Raw genomic sequence first — 20085 nt, 5'->3', positions numbered from 1 at the left:
GAACTGGATCTACTACTTTTATGACCTGTATCAACTCTCTCTCTCCCCCTCGGGCTAATCTCTTCTCATCCTAAGGCTAATATATATCCTGGAAATGAAAGTGTTTATGTCTTGCATACTCTGGTAGGGAGAGCAAATTTTAAGTGGGATGAGGGGGGAAAAAATGTTTTCTGTTCCAGGACCTACCTGTCTCATTACACATAATTTAAGTACTGAAGAGCTGTTTAATTTTAAACAACTTTTATAACAGTCTATAAAAAAGAGAAACATCACATCTCGTATGTGCTGACTCTAATTTGACATTTTTTCCAACCTATTTGGACATACTTGTGCCCACTTAGGCAGTCTCTCTGGATCGGCTGCTCAGAGTTGAATTCTGCCTGATTCATTTCACCAATGTTCTGGAAATACAGTGAGGCAATAATGCACGACTGTTCAGGCAACCAACCAAGAGACCACCCTCCCCCGGCCAGACCTCTCTGCTCCTGGGCAGGGGTATCTCAAACCTGCCCATGGCTTTGATCGGTCTTTGGGTTTTAAATGCTCCCTGTTGCCTCCTGGGGAGCTAAGTGAGTTTGCTTCAATAGACATTATGTCACCCCCTCAGCCCTTACGTAAACAGAATGTCTAACACCTTCGCGATGTAAGCCGAGCCATCGAGCCTAAAGTATAGGCTGACAAGATAAGTATTTTGCATCGGCACCTGCGGGAATCGTGCCTCCTTGCGTGCAAGCTTTCTGCATGGCACAACCAGAAAATTTAAATTTAGACTTAGCAGCAATTCTTTCTGACTCCTATTAATACTTATTAAAGTCATAATGACACCAGATAGAGGGAAAAGAATACTTCTCCTTTCTGAAGCCTTTTTTCTTCTTCTAAACCATCCAGAAAGTCACAGAACATAAACCCTGAAAGGAGAAGGCAAGGTAAGGTCCCTTTTTAGAACCACTTTTGTGAATAGAAAAGTTAAAGAGTGTTTCTCCTATCTGCACAGCGTTTCACAGTTTAAAATTCTCTCACTCAAAGGTTTGATGTTATTAGTGATGAGAGAAAGAAAGAAGACATGCATACATCAATTTTATTTTGGACAAACTGACCTTCATTCTCCCAGTGAGCACTTACTCAGGATCAACGAAGGTTAAGGCACCACCTTAGGTACTTTGGGGTGGGAGGTGTCAAGATAAATAAAATATTACCCGACAAAGAATCAGAGAGGTTGGTGCTGAAGGTGATTTGCCCAAATCTGAGCCAACAATGGAATCCAAGGTTCCCAAATCCTTCCTAAGAGCCACACGGAGTTCATCTGCAAACACATATCTGACCTTAGCAAGCTGCTCTGTGGCGCTCGGCACTAAGGCAAAGCTCCGAACATTCTTCCAAAGAGTCATGCATAGCATGTGGGTCAGCCGATGTCCGAAAGGCTACCATGAGGAGATGGCATTCGAACCGGGGTTTGAAGGACAGAATTGAGAATGTGGAAATGGGCAGCTGTACAACATAAACGTTAAAAATCCGGAGAAAAAGGCCAGGAGTGGGAGGAGGAAATCGCTCAGCAGTTGGTTAGCTGAAGGACAGCACACAGAGATGAGCGCGGGAGGTAAAGCTGGACGACGGGGTGGGAATCAGAGTGGCACTGGGGCTTCATTCAGTCCGCCGTGAGGATCCAGGGAACAGGAGGGAAGAGGGAGAACAGAAAGACGAGCTACCGAAGGACCAGCCGGCGGAGATGCAAGGGTGGGTTAGCCACAGTAAGTTAGCACAGAAGTCTAGGCCAACATCCCAGTGACCTGGCGCAGGGAACTTGGGGAAGGAGTGGAGAAACCCCGTGGGACTGAGAGGTCGCTGAAGCAGAAACAGCGAGCCTGGCGATTGGCTGGATGTGGGAAGAGGGCGGAGATTAGGGCGGCACCGGGGTGCCTAGCTCCCTGGTTCGCAGACCCTTGTAGATTCCCTCACCAAATGCCCCAAGTCAGCAGGTTGGTCCAAGAAGCTGCTCCCTAGAAACAGGCTAGGTCTGGGCGCCTGGGTGGCTCAGTCGGTTAAGCGTCTGCCTTTGGCTCAGATCATGATCCCAGGGTCCTGGGATCAAGCCCCACATGGGGCTTCCTGCTCAGCGGGGACCCTGCTGCTCCCCTGTTTGTGCAACTGCACTCTCTCAAATAAATAAAATCTAAAAAAAAAAAAAAGAAGAAACAAAAAAACTTGCTAAGTCTGTGCTGACCCACCAACTGTCACCAGCCCGCAACAAGTACAGAAGTGGAGGCTGTTCAGTTTGACAACTTGATTATTTCATACCAGTGGAATCTAATAACTAAAGATTGAGGCTTGGTTTTCTATGGATTGGGGCTGTTTTGTTTCATTTTGCTTTTCTAATAACTCATCTTTGGTGGATTTTACAAAAGTATACGTCCACAGAAATTAAAAACAAAACAAAATCAAAACTGGTTCTTGCACAAAGACAGCTTGAGAAGCGCGACCTCACACAGTTCTGGAGCCACATCGTGCCTGGACCGCACTCCGAATACACGCACGGGTGCTCAGCATGGACAGACCTCCCCGTGGCTGACTTCTGGCCTTCTGACTACACCAGCTGCTGGGCTCCCCATCACCATGGCCCGCCAACCGCCAGGCCGCCACGTCTCTGTGGCGGGGCACCTTTAAGCCCGGCACCTGCCTGCCATCGTGCCCTGTGGCCACATGTCACCTCCTGAGTTCCGGGCCTGGGTGTGCCCCCGGCCCCCTCAAACCCCGTGGCTATCTCAGCCCCGTGTGTAGCTCTCGTGCCACATGCCAACTCTTCTCAATCTTTTGCTGCTTTTCATGAAATGTCCCCAAATAAAGCAGCAGTCTACAGGATAGAAAAAGAACCAAGAAGGGAGCAAGCAGCATTACAGAAAGGAGAGAATTTTTTCACCTTTTGGCTGTACAGTCCTTTCAGAGGAAGAAAAAAAAAGGTCTCAAAGTGACAAAGTCTTGTGGAGAGCAAGATGAAGACCTGGGACAGCAGAGTGATGGGGACAGAAGTCAAAGGGAAAGGAGAAAGTGGGTGGAAAGACAAGAGTAGCTTCCCCTGGTCTGGAGTTAGGACATGGTCAGGTAACTTCGTGAAGCTGTTCCATTATGTGACCAGCGCTATTAGGAACATCAATACAACTCCCAGTAACTTTCTCCAAATTCTCCCCTATCTTACTATCTATGAGTTTGCAGCTATAAAAGTCTGTTTTTGCCTTCAGATAATAGGATAATAAGTGACATCGGTCATTCTTCCAGGCAAAGGCTATAAAGAAATACAATACTTATGTTTTCTTGCAAAAAAAAAAAAAAAATGCAGTTTCTACTTAAGCTTACAGAACATTTGGAGAAGGATGAGCATGGGGGAAGAGTTGTAGGTAAATTGGAGTCTACTTTCGTAAATTTCTTGGACTTGTGCCCTACCTAAATTGCCAGAATTTAAAACAGAAACACAGGAAAGCATCTTTGTGATGTTTTCCAGAAGGATCAGATCTTTTAAACTTGAGTATTTAGAAACAAGATGTCAATAGGATCACAAACAACCCAAAAGTACCCCTACATGCTCAATCTCAAAATTAAGAAAGAGAACTTACCTATTTTTACTATTATCTCCGAAAATAAATATGGGAGGTGAGATATAGGATAAAAGCCAATCACAGCTGCAGAGAGCAAGCTTGACCCCAGGAAGGCTTGACTCCACAGTTCTCGGTTCCAAGATAACCATTCACAAACATCTTCAGCAAATTCCTTTCTTAAGGATGTTCAAGGCTTGTAAGATGAATGCATGAAAAGCAACATCATCCATGAAAAATGGGGAGTTTTCACTGAAGTTCCTATGCATTAGGATTATTGCATTCCCTGGCATAGGTAATTGTCTAAAAGAATAGCTCAGGATATATGTTCACTATCTTTTTTTTTTTTTTTTTTAAGATTTCATTTATTTATTTGACAGAGAGAGACACAGTGAGAGAGGGAATACAAGCAGGGGGAATGGGAGAGGGAGAAGCAGGCTTCCCGCGGAGCAGGGAGCCCGCCCGATGCGGGGCTCGATCCCAGGACCCTGGGATCATGACCTGAGCCGAAGGCAGACACTTAATGACTGAGCTACCCAGGCGCCCCTGTGTTCACTATCTTGACTGTGGGGATGGTTTCATAGGTACAGGTCTATGTCGACGCTCATGAAATTGTTCACTTGAAATAAGCAGCTTGTTCTGTCAATTATATCTCAAGAAAGCTGTTTCAGAAAATAAAGAATCAGTCAGAGAAACACAACAGGGAACACTCCCAGCATTGGATTCTGATACTCTCTAGTTCAGAGTTTATCTTCGTGCCACTGAATTAAGAGGTTATAGCAATGTATGGTGATTCACATAACATAATAAAAAAAAAAAAAAAAAGAATGAAGAATGGTAACAAGAACAACAACAAAAAAGAGGTGATAGCAATCAAGAGTCCAAGCAGGGAAAGCGGAATCCCTGCCAGTGTTTACAACGGAGGGAATTTATTTATTTTTTTAAAGATTTTATTTATTTATTCATAAGAGACAGAGAGAGAGAGAGAGGCAGAGGGAGAAGCAGGCTCCCCGCTGAGCAGGGAGCCCGATGCGGGACTCAATCCCAGGACCCTGGGATCACCTGAGCCGAAGGCAGACGCTTAACCATCTGAGCCACCCAGGCACCCACAATGGAGGGAATTTAATGCAGGGAACTGGTGGTGTAGATAGCTGGGACAGAGCCAAGCAGCCAAACGGGTTATGGTGAGACAACCCATGGACTGTCAGCAAGAAGCCACTTCTACCCTCAGGAGGGAGAGCCCCCGGGGCCACCAGCGGCAGGTGGAATACAGCAGCTCATCCAGAGCGAGCTGGAGTCACAGAAGAGCAAGTAGCAGCTAGAAATGCAGCTGCCTGGAGTCCCAACCCCGCTCCGCAAAGATGACCAGGGGAAGGATCAGGAGTGGATCTGGGGGCAGAGGCGCCTAAGGTGGACATAAAAAGCAGTTACAGAGCAAAAGTAAATACAAAGAAAGCTCTCCTAAAGCAAATCAGCAGACTTCTTCACTGCTGGGCTTGTCAGAGCTTTAATATGCTGATTGACTTGTAAGTTTCAGAGGGCAGGAGGATATAAATGATATTCTCCATGATCATCTTCTGCAGAATATTTTGGAAAAGTAGTGTTCCATGAAACACTATTTGGAAAATGCTGATCTGGCCAATGTGCTCACATTTTACAAAAAAGGAAAGATCGTTTACAAGGAAAGAGACCAAGAAATTCACTTCAGTGGCTTGACCAAGATATCATAAAAAGGGATAGCCCTAAGACTAGAGCATAAATTCAAGCTTCCTAAATCTTGATCATGCACTCTTTCCTCAATTCTATATTGAATTGGCCATAAGCACTTTCCAGCACCATCAAGAAAACCAGCAACTCATCCATTCTAGGGGCCAATGAGTCATTTTGGTGGTATAAAACCACCAGACACCGTGGAGATGGCATACAATCTGCTGTTAGGTCAATGACTAACCAAAGGCACCAACACTGTGAGAAAAGAACAGATAAGAAAGAGGAAATAAATGCAATGGAGTTGCTAAATTTACTAATGGGAAGAAAAGGGAAAAGCAAAAGAGAAAGAGGGAAACCAACCTCCACTGGGGACGACCTACATCCCTGAAGCTATGCTGGAGTCCACATCTTATAATGAGGACGCAAATGTGCACATGTAACAAGAGGCGTCAAACACCCTCAATTAAGGAAATGAAATAACCAAGGTGCTGGATTTGTGGGAGCAGTTCCCAAAGCTGGTGTTAGGGGATTCCACCCTACACAGACCCCATAAGAATGCAAAGGCCTGTTCCATGGCCCCCTGGGAGAAATGCAACTCTCCAAAGGTCTTTAAAGCACCTATGTCCTCTTCACCACTGCCTACCCTGAGTCTTAGTCCTACCCTGTGGTATCATTTCCCTTAGGGCTTGAGAAGCTTCTATCCTACCAGTGGGGCACTTAAACCACAGCACATCCTAAGTCAGAGGTTACTAAAGCTAAATTTCTCAAGCCCATTGATACCGCCATGGTCCCAAGATCTCCCCTCTTTTTGAGAGGTTTCATTATGGGGAGCAGGGGGGCTTAGCTAGTATTCAGTGAGAAAATACCCCACTAAAATGGAGAGTTGCAGGAGGAGAGTTGAGGAGAATTTATGAAGCGTCTCACCTGTAAAATGCTTATAAAAAAAAAGACCCACAAGTTCCAAAAACACCTCAAATGAGTCATTATTTGTTCAATAACAATCTTTCAGAGTTCTCTTTTCTTATTTACCATTAATCTGTGTAGCCCTATCTCATAGAAAACAGTTCAAAGCAAATAAGCCTAATCTATATATCACTTTACAAGGACCTCTGGATTTATAGAGTCTCTATTAATTTAGTGTTAATCTGGTCTGAACAGTTTCTCCTGAGGAAATCTTTTAAGGTCCCCTGACCTGCCTCTAGGGCCAGTAAAACATTTTTGTGAGTTTCTCAATCCAAAAGCACACTAAGTTCTAATATGTTTTCAGAAAGGAAGGAAAAATACTTCATCCTTCCCCTAACCACCCCCCAAATTTCAATAATTAACCAGCACAGAATTCCTATAATTCTTGTTCATTCTTCAGGCTTATTTGACTCCCCCAAATCCTGCAGAGCATGGATCAAACAGGGCACAAGCCAGGGAGAAATTTAATCGCTCATATCTCTGCCTAAGGGATTGTCTAGGTACTATGGTGACAGACACCTCAATGAAAGTATGTGGAGGAAAAAAGATTTTTAAACTCCCAGACTTAAAAAAAAAAAAAAAAAAAAAAGGGTGGGGGAGGGATTTCTAATGGATTTGGGGTCAACACACAGAAGCACAAAATCAGGTCTTCAGAGTCCATCGAAATTACTTATTTATATACCAATGTGGTAAGACCACAGAAACAAAACATTATTCAACAAAGGCATTTTATTTTTCTCCCCACAAACTCTGCCTATTTGGGGACTTTTCATATTTCCATTGATTTGTTTTTCTGGTTACATGTACACCTTCTCCACAGAAGAGTTTTAGGGCAGTGAAAGGACTCTGTATGATACTGTAATGATGGATTTACGCCCTTATACATCAGTCCAAACCCAGGGAACACAGGACATCAAGAGTGAACCCTACGGCGAACAATGAACTCAGGTGATCAAGGTAGGTTTATCAAGTATAACAAATGTACCACTCAGGTGTGGGATGCTGACAGCAACTGAGGCTATTGTTATGGGGGCAGGGAGTATATGGGAAATCTCTGGACCTTCCATTCAATTATGCTATACACTGCTAAAACTGCTCAAAAAAAAATGTATTTTTTTGTTTTAATGCACAGCTTCTCTGTTAACTTACTCTGACATGGGAGTGTTCAAATAAAATCCAGAAAAAAATAAAGTCAAGTAAAACTCTTAGTCCTTAATTCTGTAGTTGACAAAGCTCTATCTTTAGAATATTTAAATGTAATTCATAGATTTGAAAGAGGGAGGAGAAAATAACTGGTCTCGGGGATTTAAGCAAGCCCACTTATATAAATCTCCCAACCTAATCAGCACATAAAATAGCTCATGCCGATGATATGGTTAGTTCACACTCTGCTGATACACGAATCAGAATTTTTTTGCCAGCCCATGTTCATGTACAGGAAACCAACAAGACTGTAAACACAGGAACAACAATCAACACACACAGATGTCTAAGGCTGGAAGTCACATTCTGGACAAGGTGAAAAGGGTAAGTGGCAGGAGAGTCATCATAAGGATCGAGGCGGATATCAAAGTTCAGTGTGTAGAAGGCTCGGGGCTTGGCTCTGCTCTGGAGACACTGTTTTCTGCCTGCAGTCAAGCTACTGCACTCACCCACCCCACCCCCACGGAGCTCTCTGATGATGAGAAAACAATCTGAACATCAAATCAGCAATATGAAGCAAGGACATTTCAGGCCTAGGACAATCCCAACCTATCCAGCAGGATCAGTAATCAAGGGCGTATGCCCAGGAACCTGAAAGTCAGGAAGGCTCTCCCACTCGGAACCAGAACCTCATTCTGCAAAAATGTTTGAAGGGGAGTCTTCTACCCAGTCATCTGGGACTGGGTTAGAGATAACAAGACCATGGGGACCCATCAAGGAATTACCTGATGTCATTTAGATATCATTTCTATTATGGACCCAATCATTTTAATAATAGACATGGGAAGGGCAGGAAGAGACTCAGTGCCTGCAGACATCAGTGGAACAATGCCACTCACGGCAACCTGGTTTTCAACTCACTTTCAGAGCAGAGAACAATTCTTTGGGGTCTGCAGTGCTTTGGCATGCCAAACAGGGGATATTTATAGATATGCATGGCTTTTTCTTTTCCAAAAGCAGAGTCCTAGGAGAGAATGCTACCCACGAAGAGAAAAACCCACAAAATTCCAGATCTGGGCTTCCCCACCTCTCGCCCAGGGCAGTGCTCTTGCATGCTTTTGTAATTTCTCCTTAATTATCCACTCCTGCCTGACCAATGGCCCTACGGCCCTATTCCTCTGGTGCATTAGGATCTCTTTGTGGTTGTCCCTCAGCCTTAAGATAAAACAGCAGTGAAGAGGAAATGGTCCTGAATAAATCAAACAAATTTAATACAAACATAAGTGACTAGATGATATTCAAAAACCTTTAAAGCTCTAAATTCTATGATCTATAGATAACAAATTTGCCAATAATCCCAAACTTCTGTTAATGATAGTGAAAGCCCTGCTTTAAAATGGGGTGTCGGTTGCTTGGGCATGTTTCCCCAGATAAAACAATGTTATGGAAGGGAGCCATAGTCCCCAGCCAGCTCCAGAGTCTAACTTTACACATAGAGGACTGAAATACTACATATTTACAGTGGCGGAAAAAAAAAGAGAACAGAATTTTTTTTTGCTAAAGATTTTATTTACTTGAGAGAGAGATCACAAACGGGCAAGGGGCAGAGAGAGAAGCACACTCCCTGAGGAGTAGGGAGCCCAATGCGGGGCTCAATCCCAGAACCCTGGGATCATGACCTGAGCCGAAGTCAGACGCTTAACAGACTGAACCACCCAGGCACCTAAGAACAGTATTATCAAAACACTAGTAACTGAGCAAAACATCCAGTCAACCTCAGTGAACTACAGTTTCTTATTTCTAATGCTTCCAGGGGAAGATGAGCAGGCACAACTGAGTTCTGAGAATTTCTGGCACTCTCAAAAATTTCAGAAGGGTGATGGCCCTGGTTCTTTAGTGAGTCTAGTTTTAATGACAGTGAGAATGGTTTTCCTTCTCTTTGATATAACTGTCACCACTTTCCTATCTTCCAGGTAAGACTGGAGCTATTTTCTGGCTTACCAGTTTCCAGAGGACAAGAGTTGGAAGGGAGCACGGCCAACCATGGTGTTAGAAAGTAAGGAGAAGAGGAGAGAATACGCTTGAATAAAAGCAGCTGAGCTGTCATGATGGAAACAGAGAAAGGAGGCATCAGCTTTTTTGTGAGGAACACAAGTCGGCAGCCGTACCCCACGCCAGGCCCTGGGTGACACCCTGTGGCCAAGGCAGCCATGTTGCCTGGCACCTGGCTGGGTTGGGCCATGGCCACAAGGAGGGTGGGGACAGAAAGGTTAATGTGTAACAGCTGTTTGCATACATGAGGACTCTCAATTGTTCATCTCTCCGAGAGTTTCTATATTGATTTCTACTCCCTTTACTTGGGTATTTATGGAAGCTTCTTGTCAGGAACACAATCGTCTGATTAAATTCCCTATTGCCTGCTTTCCTTCCCACTGCTGGAAGCGCCAAATAGGATGTGACTAAAATTCGAACAAGAGGAGAGAGGGGAAAGGCAGGACAAGGTTCACAACAGAAAAATTAAGAGAAACCTGTACTGGCTTTATATTAATTAAGGAAAAAGCATTCTATGGACTAATTCATTTTCAAATACAGGATGGGAGGCAGAGAGTGAAAGAGTTATGAAAAATTAGAGAACGCTGGTGAATCATCCAAGAAATTTTACCCTCTTCGTGTTCCTTTTCTAACTCCGTTCCTTCAAAAGAGAGTGAGGCAGGATCACCGGGAAGTCATCTTCGAGAGTCTGCTAACCACCTTTGATGCCCAGCATGCAGCCACCCACCCCCATATTCAAGTAAAATATTATTTTGAAATCCAACATTTAAAGTCACTCAACTCTGAAAACAGTGAGGACATGTTGAATATTCAAGTGCTGAACGTTGTTGACCTGCTCGCCTCCCCCCAGACACAGATTTTTTTTTTTTTCTATCAGTAGGAATCCTTCCTCCATGGTAATCAGAGGTAAGCTTTTAAGTAGAGGAACTAAGCATGATTCAGCACATTTAAAAAGGATTTATACCCATTCTTAGAAGGACAACCAGAGGAAACACCATCTGAAGTCTAAACAATGATATCTGCTTGCCCTTTGATCTGAGTTTAAGAACACTTTGTACAACTTTTTTTTGTTGTTGAAATACCACTGAATTTCACATTTACTATTTGAAATTTCTTTAGAACATCCACTGCTCCTTTGAACCACACTCTTGCAACCAAATTCTCCAAATTGTATTTGCTATGAGTAGCTTGCAGGCAGGGATTTATTTTCTGCTAACAAAAATCTTCATAAGTACAGGCAGCCTCCATGAAAAATAGTACCACTGATCCTATGTTTATGAGAAAAAGACAGTACAGTGTATCTGGTTACAAATACAAGTAGGGAGTATTCCATTTTTCTTCTAATTTATGTTTCCCAAGGGTAATTTTGTTCAGAAGATTGCCAGTATTTTTAGTACAATAAGTTTCTTGTTACTTGTACTAATACATACTGATTCCCTTTTCTGAGCATATTTTGAGTTTTATTTCCTTTTTACCCTAGCATCTAGAGATCAACACCTCATTAATTCAAAATAAATGAAGTCTGAAATGCAGAGATTTAAAGAAAAATTTTGCACTACTCTCAAATGTGATGCACATTAGAAATATACATATGGGTAACTAATAAAAAAACAGGTATATTAATAAAGCATTATGATATACATCGGATACCATTAACGTCCATGTCCTAAAGGTCTTTACTTTAAATATCTTTGACTTAACAGAAATCAGGTGTGCCATTTCTAAGTGATCAGATCTTCCAGATCAGTGAAATATGAATTTTAAATGAAGGATAGGTCTTTTTCATTAATTCAGTCTTTATTAAGCACCTTCCATGTGCTCAGCATGATATTAAGACTTAGGTTTCAATGGTGGATAAAGGCCTGGTTGCCTTTTGAGGCTGCCACCCAGAGGAGTGACATGTGAATAAGCAAATTTTAAAGAAAAAAAAATTATACACACACACACACACACACACTTTGTGATAAGTGCAACCAAGGGAATAAGCAGCATTCTGTGACGGTAAAGAAGTGGTGGTGGGGGGGAGTACTCTTTGATATAGAGGGGTTAGAGAAGGCTTTTCTAAAAAGGTGAATTTTAAGACCTAAAGGATATTTCAGGATACTTCTCCAAGGTCACCAAATTGGCAGTCCTGCTTATTAGACTGCCAAGACATTTTTAGCATTAGAAAACAAGAATAAAATGGCATCTGGGGGCCTGATTGAATGCAGCCGCTCTGCCAGGCACCCTGCGCACCAGCCCGTCAGTGCTAAGGAGGTTACACATCTCCAACCTATTCGCCCAGAGAGAGTTTCAAATAGTCAACATCAACAGTAGTGAGCTGGTTCAATAACCAGCATTTGGGATATGTGGGAGAAACCTAATTCTGTTGATTCATACTTCCTAATAGCCACTCCAGCTGAGAAGGCTCAGCCTGTTTCAGATGTATTTCATGTTATTCATGGGGGGGGGGGGGAGAGGTTTACAACTATGTATCACTTTCTCTTATACTTTCAGTTTATTTATCTAACTCACTAGGTGTAAAAGTACTTGAAAACATGTATCTTTCTGCAGGTTCTTTAATGAGTCAGGTAATGCAGCTGCTAACATGCCATGGATGTGGAAATCGGCAGAATTCTCCAACATCCTTAGAGAATCCACATTGCTAAGCAATTACTTTCTTCAAATGAACTGTCCTTAAGCTCAGAGCTATGATAATCAGATTTTATCACATTTTAGCCTCTCGTTCTGAAATCCTCTTTCCTACTGCTAAATGGATTAAGATTAAATAGAATTGCTGGACTAGCAGGTGGCATGGCTTGTGACTTGGATTCTACTTACCTGGAGGTTTCCCCCTAACTGCCCCCGTGGAGTCTAGGGCTGGACCTACAGACAGTGACAACTCACAGTCAGAAAGCCCCATGCTATGACAGGTGGGGCCTGGGGCAGAGTTTCCTACCCAGGAATCTCTTCCAGTTCCACATCAGCCTGTCCCAGGCCCGAGAGGACACTCCTGTTGAATTCTCTTGGAAATTTTTCGGTGGTGTTTTTTGGACCTTGAAGTTTCCCTTATGAGAAATGTAAGTTAAATCATCCCCTTAGCAGGATTAGTTGACAACCAGCTTCAAGCAGTGTGACTCAGAACCAATGTGTACCTGTAGACCAAGAAAGGTCAGACAAGCAAGGAACGAGGAGAATTTAGAGGTCACTAAACACAGTAAATGTCACCATCCTTTACAAACCTAGCCTGAAGCCAACTCTAACAATTTCAAATATCACTTCAGGCAGTGGTTCCCAAACACTGGATTCACATGAAGAATCTTAATTTAAAACTACGGACACCTGGCTTCCACCGCACACATTCTGATTTCATTGATACGAGGTACCACCTCAGCATCTGGGTTTTTTAAAGCCCCTGGGTGATTCTAATGTGCAGCAACATTCCAGAGCCACTAACATAAAGAAGCATTGCTCTTAATCTCTCACTGGAATGATCTGATTTCCTTCAGACATCAGGATCATGTCAGTGTTTCTTGACCATGGTGGCATATTAGAAAAACCAAAGACCCTTAAAAAAAAAAGATGCCAGAGCCCACCCTCAAAGACTCTGACTTAACTGCTCTGGGAAGCAGCCCCAGCATCCCTTAGTTCTTTAAGTGTCCGCAGGTGATGCTAATGGACAGCCAAGGTTAGAACCGCCCGCCATCTAAGCCCAGGCACAGTTCCCCGGAGACCGTAAATGATTCTCCGTGAAAGAGCCGGAAGTGCCATTCATCCTCCACTTTGTCCAGGTTGGGACCACCCCAAGAGGCAAGGAAACATCTCCCCAAGGCTGTCGGGGAAACAGGGGAGGGGGGTGGCAAGAGGTGGAATTCTACTAAGCGAGAAGCAGCACGGAAGTTAGAATGAGGAAGAGCGCTGGCCCTCCCCGCTACCCCTCCCCTGCAAACTTTATTGATGGCAATGAGAGTCCTTAGAATATTTCCTGGAGGTGCCTCAACCTTGGATTTGGTTGCAATAAATGGTGAAAATTCTTATCCAATCAGAACTCCTGGCCCTGCAAGCAGCAAGATTGGCAGGCCTTGAGCCTCCACTCCCTGTGAGATTCTGTTTCATGAATTTCCCAGGAGGATTTCTGCACCAGTTGGATGCCAGTCGGACCTCCCTCTTGGGCCCCCACTCCTTCCTTCCCCCAAAGCCCAGCAGAGAATCATCTCATAGATACAGTTGTAAAGAACTCGCTGAACTATTTTACATGGTAATCATTCAAGTAAATAATGTCCAATGCAGACACCTTTGACGTGGCTTTGACAAGTGTCTGGTAACCCACTTTGGGGCCTGGGCAGGGCCACGCGTCTCACACGGGAGGAAGTCCGCGGAGACCCACCCCTGGCGTGGCTACGGCGCCCCCATTTCTCCCCGCGGAGAACTTGTCCCCTGCAACCCTTTGTCTACGCTAAGCTGAGTCAGTTTATGAATGAAGAGTAGCACAAATCAGAGGCACTGATCCTGAAAAAAAAAGTCTTCCTTACACCGTTCTCATTTACAGATGAGAAAACTCCGGTGGGGGGGGGGGCGGGAGGGAAGGCTATGTGACTCCGTCCGGGTTTGCCACAGAACATTTGTGGCGGAGCCCGATTTAGCCGCCCTTGAATTTCCATTCTGTTGCCTGGCAACCAGTTCAGACCAGCTCAGCGCCCAACCCCGGCCCCTAACCCGCACCCTTTCTCTGCCCGTGCGGCTCGGGGCAGCAGTGATCAGAAGTTCAGCCTTTGGGGGCACCCGCCAAAGGCATGTGAACTAGGATCCCGGATGGGTTACCCCAATTGGGCTGGGGATCCGGTCCCAAACCCGCGCGAACCCCGTCTGGCATGCCTTCCGAGGTCCTTTTGGCACCTTCCTCTGCAACCCTCCTCCCCCAACTCCGTGGATACCACTTAACATAATCACGTCAAGTTTCCAAAGTTCTCCGTTGTTATCAGATTCCCTGAAAGTCCCGGTGGAGAAACTGGCACTCAGAGCTTTAAGGGTGCAAAAGAAATGAGGGGAAGGAGTGTTGAAGAGCCTTCTCCTTCCCTGCTGGCTACACTCGGGCGGGACTTTTCTGCTAAAGTCGAGTTAACCTGGTCCCGGCATTATTGGAAAAAGCGCGGAGTACGCTCGGACGCCGCAGTCCGAGAGTCCGAGAGCCCCACGTCCCGGCGCGCCCCAGCCCGCCCGCCGCCTCCCGCAGCCCCAGCGCGCAGCCCGGCCCGCCGCGCGGGGAAGCGCACGTGCAGCCCACCGCGGCGCAGGTGGCGGGAGCGCAGCCCGCGGGCCCTCGCGTCCCCGCCGCGCCAGCCGGGCCCCGCGTGCCAGGGGCTCCTCCACCCTCTCGCCTCCCTCCCCGGGCCCGGGAGACCGTTAAGGGGAGAGTGTATCCGTCGTTACGCTACCCCAGATCCTTACCCAGGTTCACAAAGCTCATGACCATGTCCGCGTCGTTGAGGAAGGCACTGTCCTGCGCGCTGGTCAGTGGGGACGCGCCACCGCCGGGTCCCGCGGCCAGGAGGCTCTTGCTGTTGACCGGGGGCGCCGCGCCGGGGGGCGGCTGCCGGGGCTGGGACGAGCCGACCGCTCCGCGGGGCCCGTGCTGCCGCCTCTCCTCATCCGACGCCCAGTCCTCGTCGTCGGCGGCGGCCAGGGCGTTGTACAGATCCAGCATGAAGAGGGGCGCAGATTTTAGCCGCCCGGGAGGGGGCTCCCCGCGAGGCTGCTGCTGCGGGAGCGCAGCGGGCTGCGGCTGCTGGAGGCCGTGCAGGGGCCGGGGCCGATGCGGGAGCCCCAGCACCGAGAGGATCTCCTTCTGCATCTCGCGCTTCTCGTGCGTCTTGAGCCGCCGGTAGAGGAAGCCAGAGGAGGAGGACTGCGGCGGCGGCGGCGGCTGCTCCGCGTGGCCCGGGCTCCCGCCGTCCCCCAGCAGCGCCCCCCCGCCGGCAGCAGCGGCGGCGGCGGGCAGGGGCGGCCGCAGCGGCGGGGGCCCGCAGCAACTGCACAGCAGCCCCCACCACCAGCACAGCCACTGCGCCCTCCGCCCCAGCATCCCCGCCCGGCCGGGCTGGCCCCGCGGGCCCCGCGAGGCGTGGAGCGGCGGAGCGAGGCCGGAGCGCGGCCGCTGTGGCCCTTGGCGTGAGCAGCCCCCGCCACCTCTCGGCGGGCTCGCTTCCCCTTCCTGGCCCTCAGTCCTTATCTCTCATCGTCCTCTGGGGCGCCCCCAGTTGCCCAGGCTGGAGCGGAGGCGAAGGGGGAGATCACCCGGAGAACCACTTGGAGGGGAGCCCCAGACTCTGGCGCAGGGCTCTAGAGGCGCAAGGTCCAGGCCAGGTGCGTCCGAGTCCCGGCTGCGCTGCAGCCGGCGCCCTCGCCCCTGGGCGGGTCACGGCGCGGTCACTCTCGGGCCTCGCTGCCCGCGCACGTGCGCTGTCCCGCGCCCTCCCGGGCGGCTGAGTGGGAGCCGGGGCGGCGGGGAGGCTCACCAGCTGGGGGAGATGCCCGGCATCATCCCCGCGCACGCCTCTCCTTGGCTCGCACCGCCGCCGCGAAGTTTACTCCGCGGTGGGGCCCAGGCTGTGGCGACACGGCGTCCCGAGATGCCAGTCTTCTCCGCGAGGCTTAACTTCCTTCCCGCTCACAAACTCCGCGCCCTCCGCCCTCGGGCACTGTCGCTCCCCCTCAGAATCTCGGCGCGCCGCTCGACCCCCCAAGCGGAGGCGGCAAGGATCTTGCTTTCCGTTTAGAGCTCTCCCGGCTGCCCCGCAAACGCCGCTCGCAGAGGGGACCGGAGGGAACAGGACCCGCGCGCGGAGCAGTGACCGCGGCGACGGCGCGGGAATTCGCAGTCTCCCGCCTCTCCGCGCTGCGCTCCCCGCAGCGGCCAACGTGGGCTTTCTGGTGCGCGTCTCGCTCAGGTACCGCACTCCAGCCCCCGAGAGTCCCTGCCCTCCTGGGTAACAGACAGGCTGGCAGCCAATGAAGAGGCGCGTCTCGCCTGTATTTAAATAGGCCCGCCCCCTTCTTTCACCCTCCCTCTCCAGGGAGGCGTTGCCTCGGCCGCGCGTAGGTTTCAAGTACCGAGAATTCTTGGAGGCACCCAAAGTCGGCGCGAGGTAGCAAAGGCGAAGAGGTCATCGCTAGTAAGGACGATCAATACCCTAATGTAAACCTGTCTCTTTTACAATCACGTAAAAGGCCTGAATTGACGATTTAACTAAATAAAAGCAAAATCAGCTGTTAAATCAATGCCACCTGTATTCACAGAGGAAGGACAGGCATAGTTTTTATTACTTAGTGTCTCTTATGGATGTAACATAGGCGTTCAGCGGACACGTGACTTTCAAAGGCAGCTGCTCGAAGTTGGGACACACCCTCCGAGAAGCTGCTCACAAATGGGCCACAGAGAGGGCCAAATGTAAACCAGAGCCGGAGTCCTGGGGGTTTGGGACCAGTTCAGCCTTGCCTTGGCTTCTTAAGCTAGCACCTTAAAGAAAAGGGGTAATTAGGTAATATCAGAGAAAAGCCACCCTCTACTTTTCTTGGAAATATTTCAGTGCTTCTCCAGTTTTTCTATTAACTTTTCATTTTAATGTATTGAAATACAATAGAGCTTTCATGATGCTAGATAGATAAAACTTGAGGAGAGGTGGTATAGAAAATTCCAGCCCAGGTAGGGGCTTGGCATGTTCCCATTCAGGGTAATAGACACAGGTGCTAAAAAGTCAGGTTGCCAGGAGCATTCGACAAGATCAAGATCAAAAAGACACAGGTTCCATGACAGGCACACTGCTCAATCACAGAGAGGGACCCTTCTACCCAGACACCACCACCACCATCGGCCTTTCAGGATGCAAATCCACCTGCTCTCACACTATCCAAGAATGCCTGGTAACCTACAGATCCTACAAACAAATTCACTTAAAACACTAGGATCTTTTACTTGGTGAAAAATGTACGGACTAGGAAACAAAAACTTCACTGATCGTCTCAGTTCACATAGTCCAAGGCATTTCTGAGCCAGACCAAATAGATATAAACTGTGGGATTCGTGGACTTATGAGATCATGGGGTTTCTGATTATCGAAATCTGATAAGCGTTTCTGTCTTATTTCAAAGAATCTGTTTTTCATGGGGGAAGGGTCTTCACCTCCCCCCAACCCACTGGACTGCTCTCTGGTTCTCTCTTGGCCCAGACACAGTGATCCTTTAGTCTTTAATTCTACAAATGTAATTTCTTAATTCAAATTTAATTCTACAAGTGAAGTCTTTAGTTCTACAAAGGTCCAAAGCCATTGACCTCAGGCAACACAGCTTCAACAAAACTGAAGACTGGTCTTTAGCGGGGATTCTTTTCTCGTGAAAAGAAGACGTATCACTACTTGGTCTGGCACGCCAGGATCCTTAGAATTCAAAAGCCCCCATCACTTCTTTCTTCTCTATGGGACTTGTTTGGGCATAAAAATCACTGCAGTGCATAAAAATCACAGCAGCCAAGAGCCCTGATCAAAAGATCTGAAATCTCAGCAAGTATATGTAGGCTTCCTGCCAAGATCCTTCTCCCTTCGAAAACGTAGCACACCTTCGTCTTAAGACCTCTAGTGAGACAGAAGCAGAGTAAAAGCAGTTCCAACCTTTGAGGGCACAGGGAACGCACTGGAAAACTGTAAAACCCCTGAGTATAGACAAGGGCACTTATGTAGGGCTGTGCCATTGAAAACACAAAAATAGGTTGTGACCCATCTATTAGATATGCACTTATTGTCTATGCACATAGGATCTAACAGAGAACACAAACAGGTGTACACACATACCATCTTCCCCTTTTCTTAAACACTTGGTTAAAAGTAGATGGACCTTGTGACATGGGTCAAAAATGGCACTTAATGATTCTTTATCAAACATCTGAGCAATAGCCGTGAGGGCCCCCAGTTCCTGGGGAGGAATAGTGCTGGAGAAAGGAGGTGCTGAGGGTGCCCCCAGATGATGGACGCAAGAGCACACAAGTCTCGTAAGAGCCAGAGGGAAAATATGTGAAATGGAACATGACAGTGATCATAAGGGACATTCAACTGAGGGCCACAAAAGAAGGTGTGCTGTCCTCGTGTCCCCACCACTCCCAACAGGTGCACATGTTTGCTGGAAAATACTAGGAAACCCCCTTGGTTTGGATATTGGGGCAAAGGGGGATAAAGAGATGCAGTTCTAACATTTCTATAACCTCAAAATTGGGACCACTGTTTTTTCCAAGACAGCTGGAATTCTGGGTGACTAAGAACCTCTAACCCACCACCTCCCCCACTCCCCGCTTCTTTGAACCCTCCCCAGCACCCCCTGAGAAGTCTCAGAGAGCTGGACAAAGTCCAGATGTGATTCTGGAGGGATGGGGTGACGGAGAGGAGCAGGTTTGGCTTTGGAGTCCGCTGGAAATATGTGAACCGACTGGAGAAAATCAGAGGTAACTTCGCCCCCTACAGGACACCAAAATATCACCGCCCCTTCCTCTGTGCGGGAACAACCCTCATTAAGTTCTCTGTGTGTGTCTCCAAAACATCTGGGTGGAAAGAGGAGGAATTCGGTCAAGAAGCCGGATGTGGGAGCCAATCCACATCAAACATCTGGTTGCTTGGCTGACATCTCATGCAGATGGCCTTCAGTTTTCTGGAAATAGGTTGCCTATCCCACTCCCGCCCATTTAATGAAGGAATGAGGAACCCCTCACCATCAAGCATAGGTTTATCCCCTGACTTCAGTGACGCTGGGGAGAGGGCGAGAAGCCCATACCCAGGTGTTATTAATGCACAGGGTAATTCACACAACAAATTCTTTAAAACAGCAGTTCTTGTTTCTTTTATGAGGATTTCTGTTATACATTTAAAATACACATGGCCAGATGACTTCTATTTTTTAAATATTTTAAAATAAATTTTTAAATTTAAATATTCTATATTCCACACTTCCCTTTGGATTACATTGTTAGCAATAAACTGCAATTGCCGTCTTTGATTTTGTCCTAAATCACACATTGTCCCCTTTCAACTGTCTTGCAGATGCAAGTAGGCTGCTTCTAGAATGAACGTGTCATAACCCACATTGCTCTTGTGTCAAAAAGCCTGAGGTCCAGTCACTCTGTATCCTTGGGAAACTCCACTTAAAACACTACATTTTAATCTCTCATGTTTGTGTAAGGATTTGATTATTTCCTAACATTAATTTCTAAATAGAATAAAATGATCTGATTTCAAAAATATCGATTTGGAGTTGAGTGAAAAGGAAATATGGTGAGTAAATGTTTGCAGAGTGTGAGAGATGAAAATTTGAGAGTTAAATACCGCTTCTGAAAGCTACACCTGCAGGGTAGTCTTCAAAATACGTGTCTCATCCAAACGTCTGTGCTAGCAGTTACATGCACTCACACTTTCCTTTCTCTGTCAACTATTCAAAAATGCTGGGCATTCACACTTCAAAATATCATTCGAGCCATCATATTTTCCTACTCGTGAAGGACATCTGGTGGCAAAGTGAAAAACTAATACATAAATCTGTTTCCAGAGATTTTTTTTTCCACACTGTAACCCAAATGGCAAATCTGTTACTTGTGTGTGCTTCAAACTTTTTGGCCAAG

At 46.9% G+C, this 20085-nt stretch overlaps 1 protein-coding gene across 1 annotated transcript in view; it reads right to left on the bottom strand.

The window, feature by feature from the left end:
- BMP6 (bone morphogenetic protein 6) overlaps positions 1-15513 on the bottom strand; it is a 151668-nt gene extending 136155 nt beyond the window's left edge. The window contains exon 1 of the mRNA XM_032424715.1: positions 14880-15513. Within this exon, the coding sequence (XP_032280606.1) occupies positions 14880-15513 (634 nt within the window). The remainder of the gene's footprint in view (positions 1-14879) is intronic.
- Positions 15514-20085: the final 4572 nt, after the last annotated feature.

The sequence above is a fragment of the Phoca vitulina genome, unplaced genomic scaffold, assembly GCF_004348235.1.
Source record: "Phoca vitulina isolate PV1807 unplaced genomic scaffold, GSC_HSeal_1.0 scaffold31, whole genome shotgun sequence".
NCBI classification, from domain to species: Eukaryota; Metazoa; Chordata; class Mammalia; order Carnivora; family Phocidae; genus Phoca; species Phoca vitulina.
Note: the sequence above shows the minus strand (reverse complement) of the source record. Positions and strands in the feature narration are given on the sequence as shown.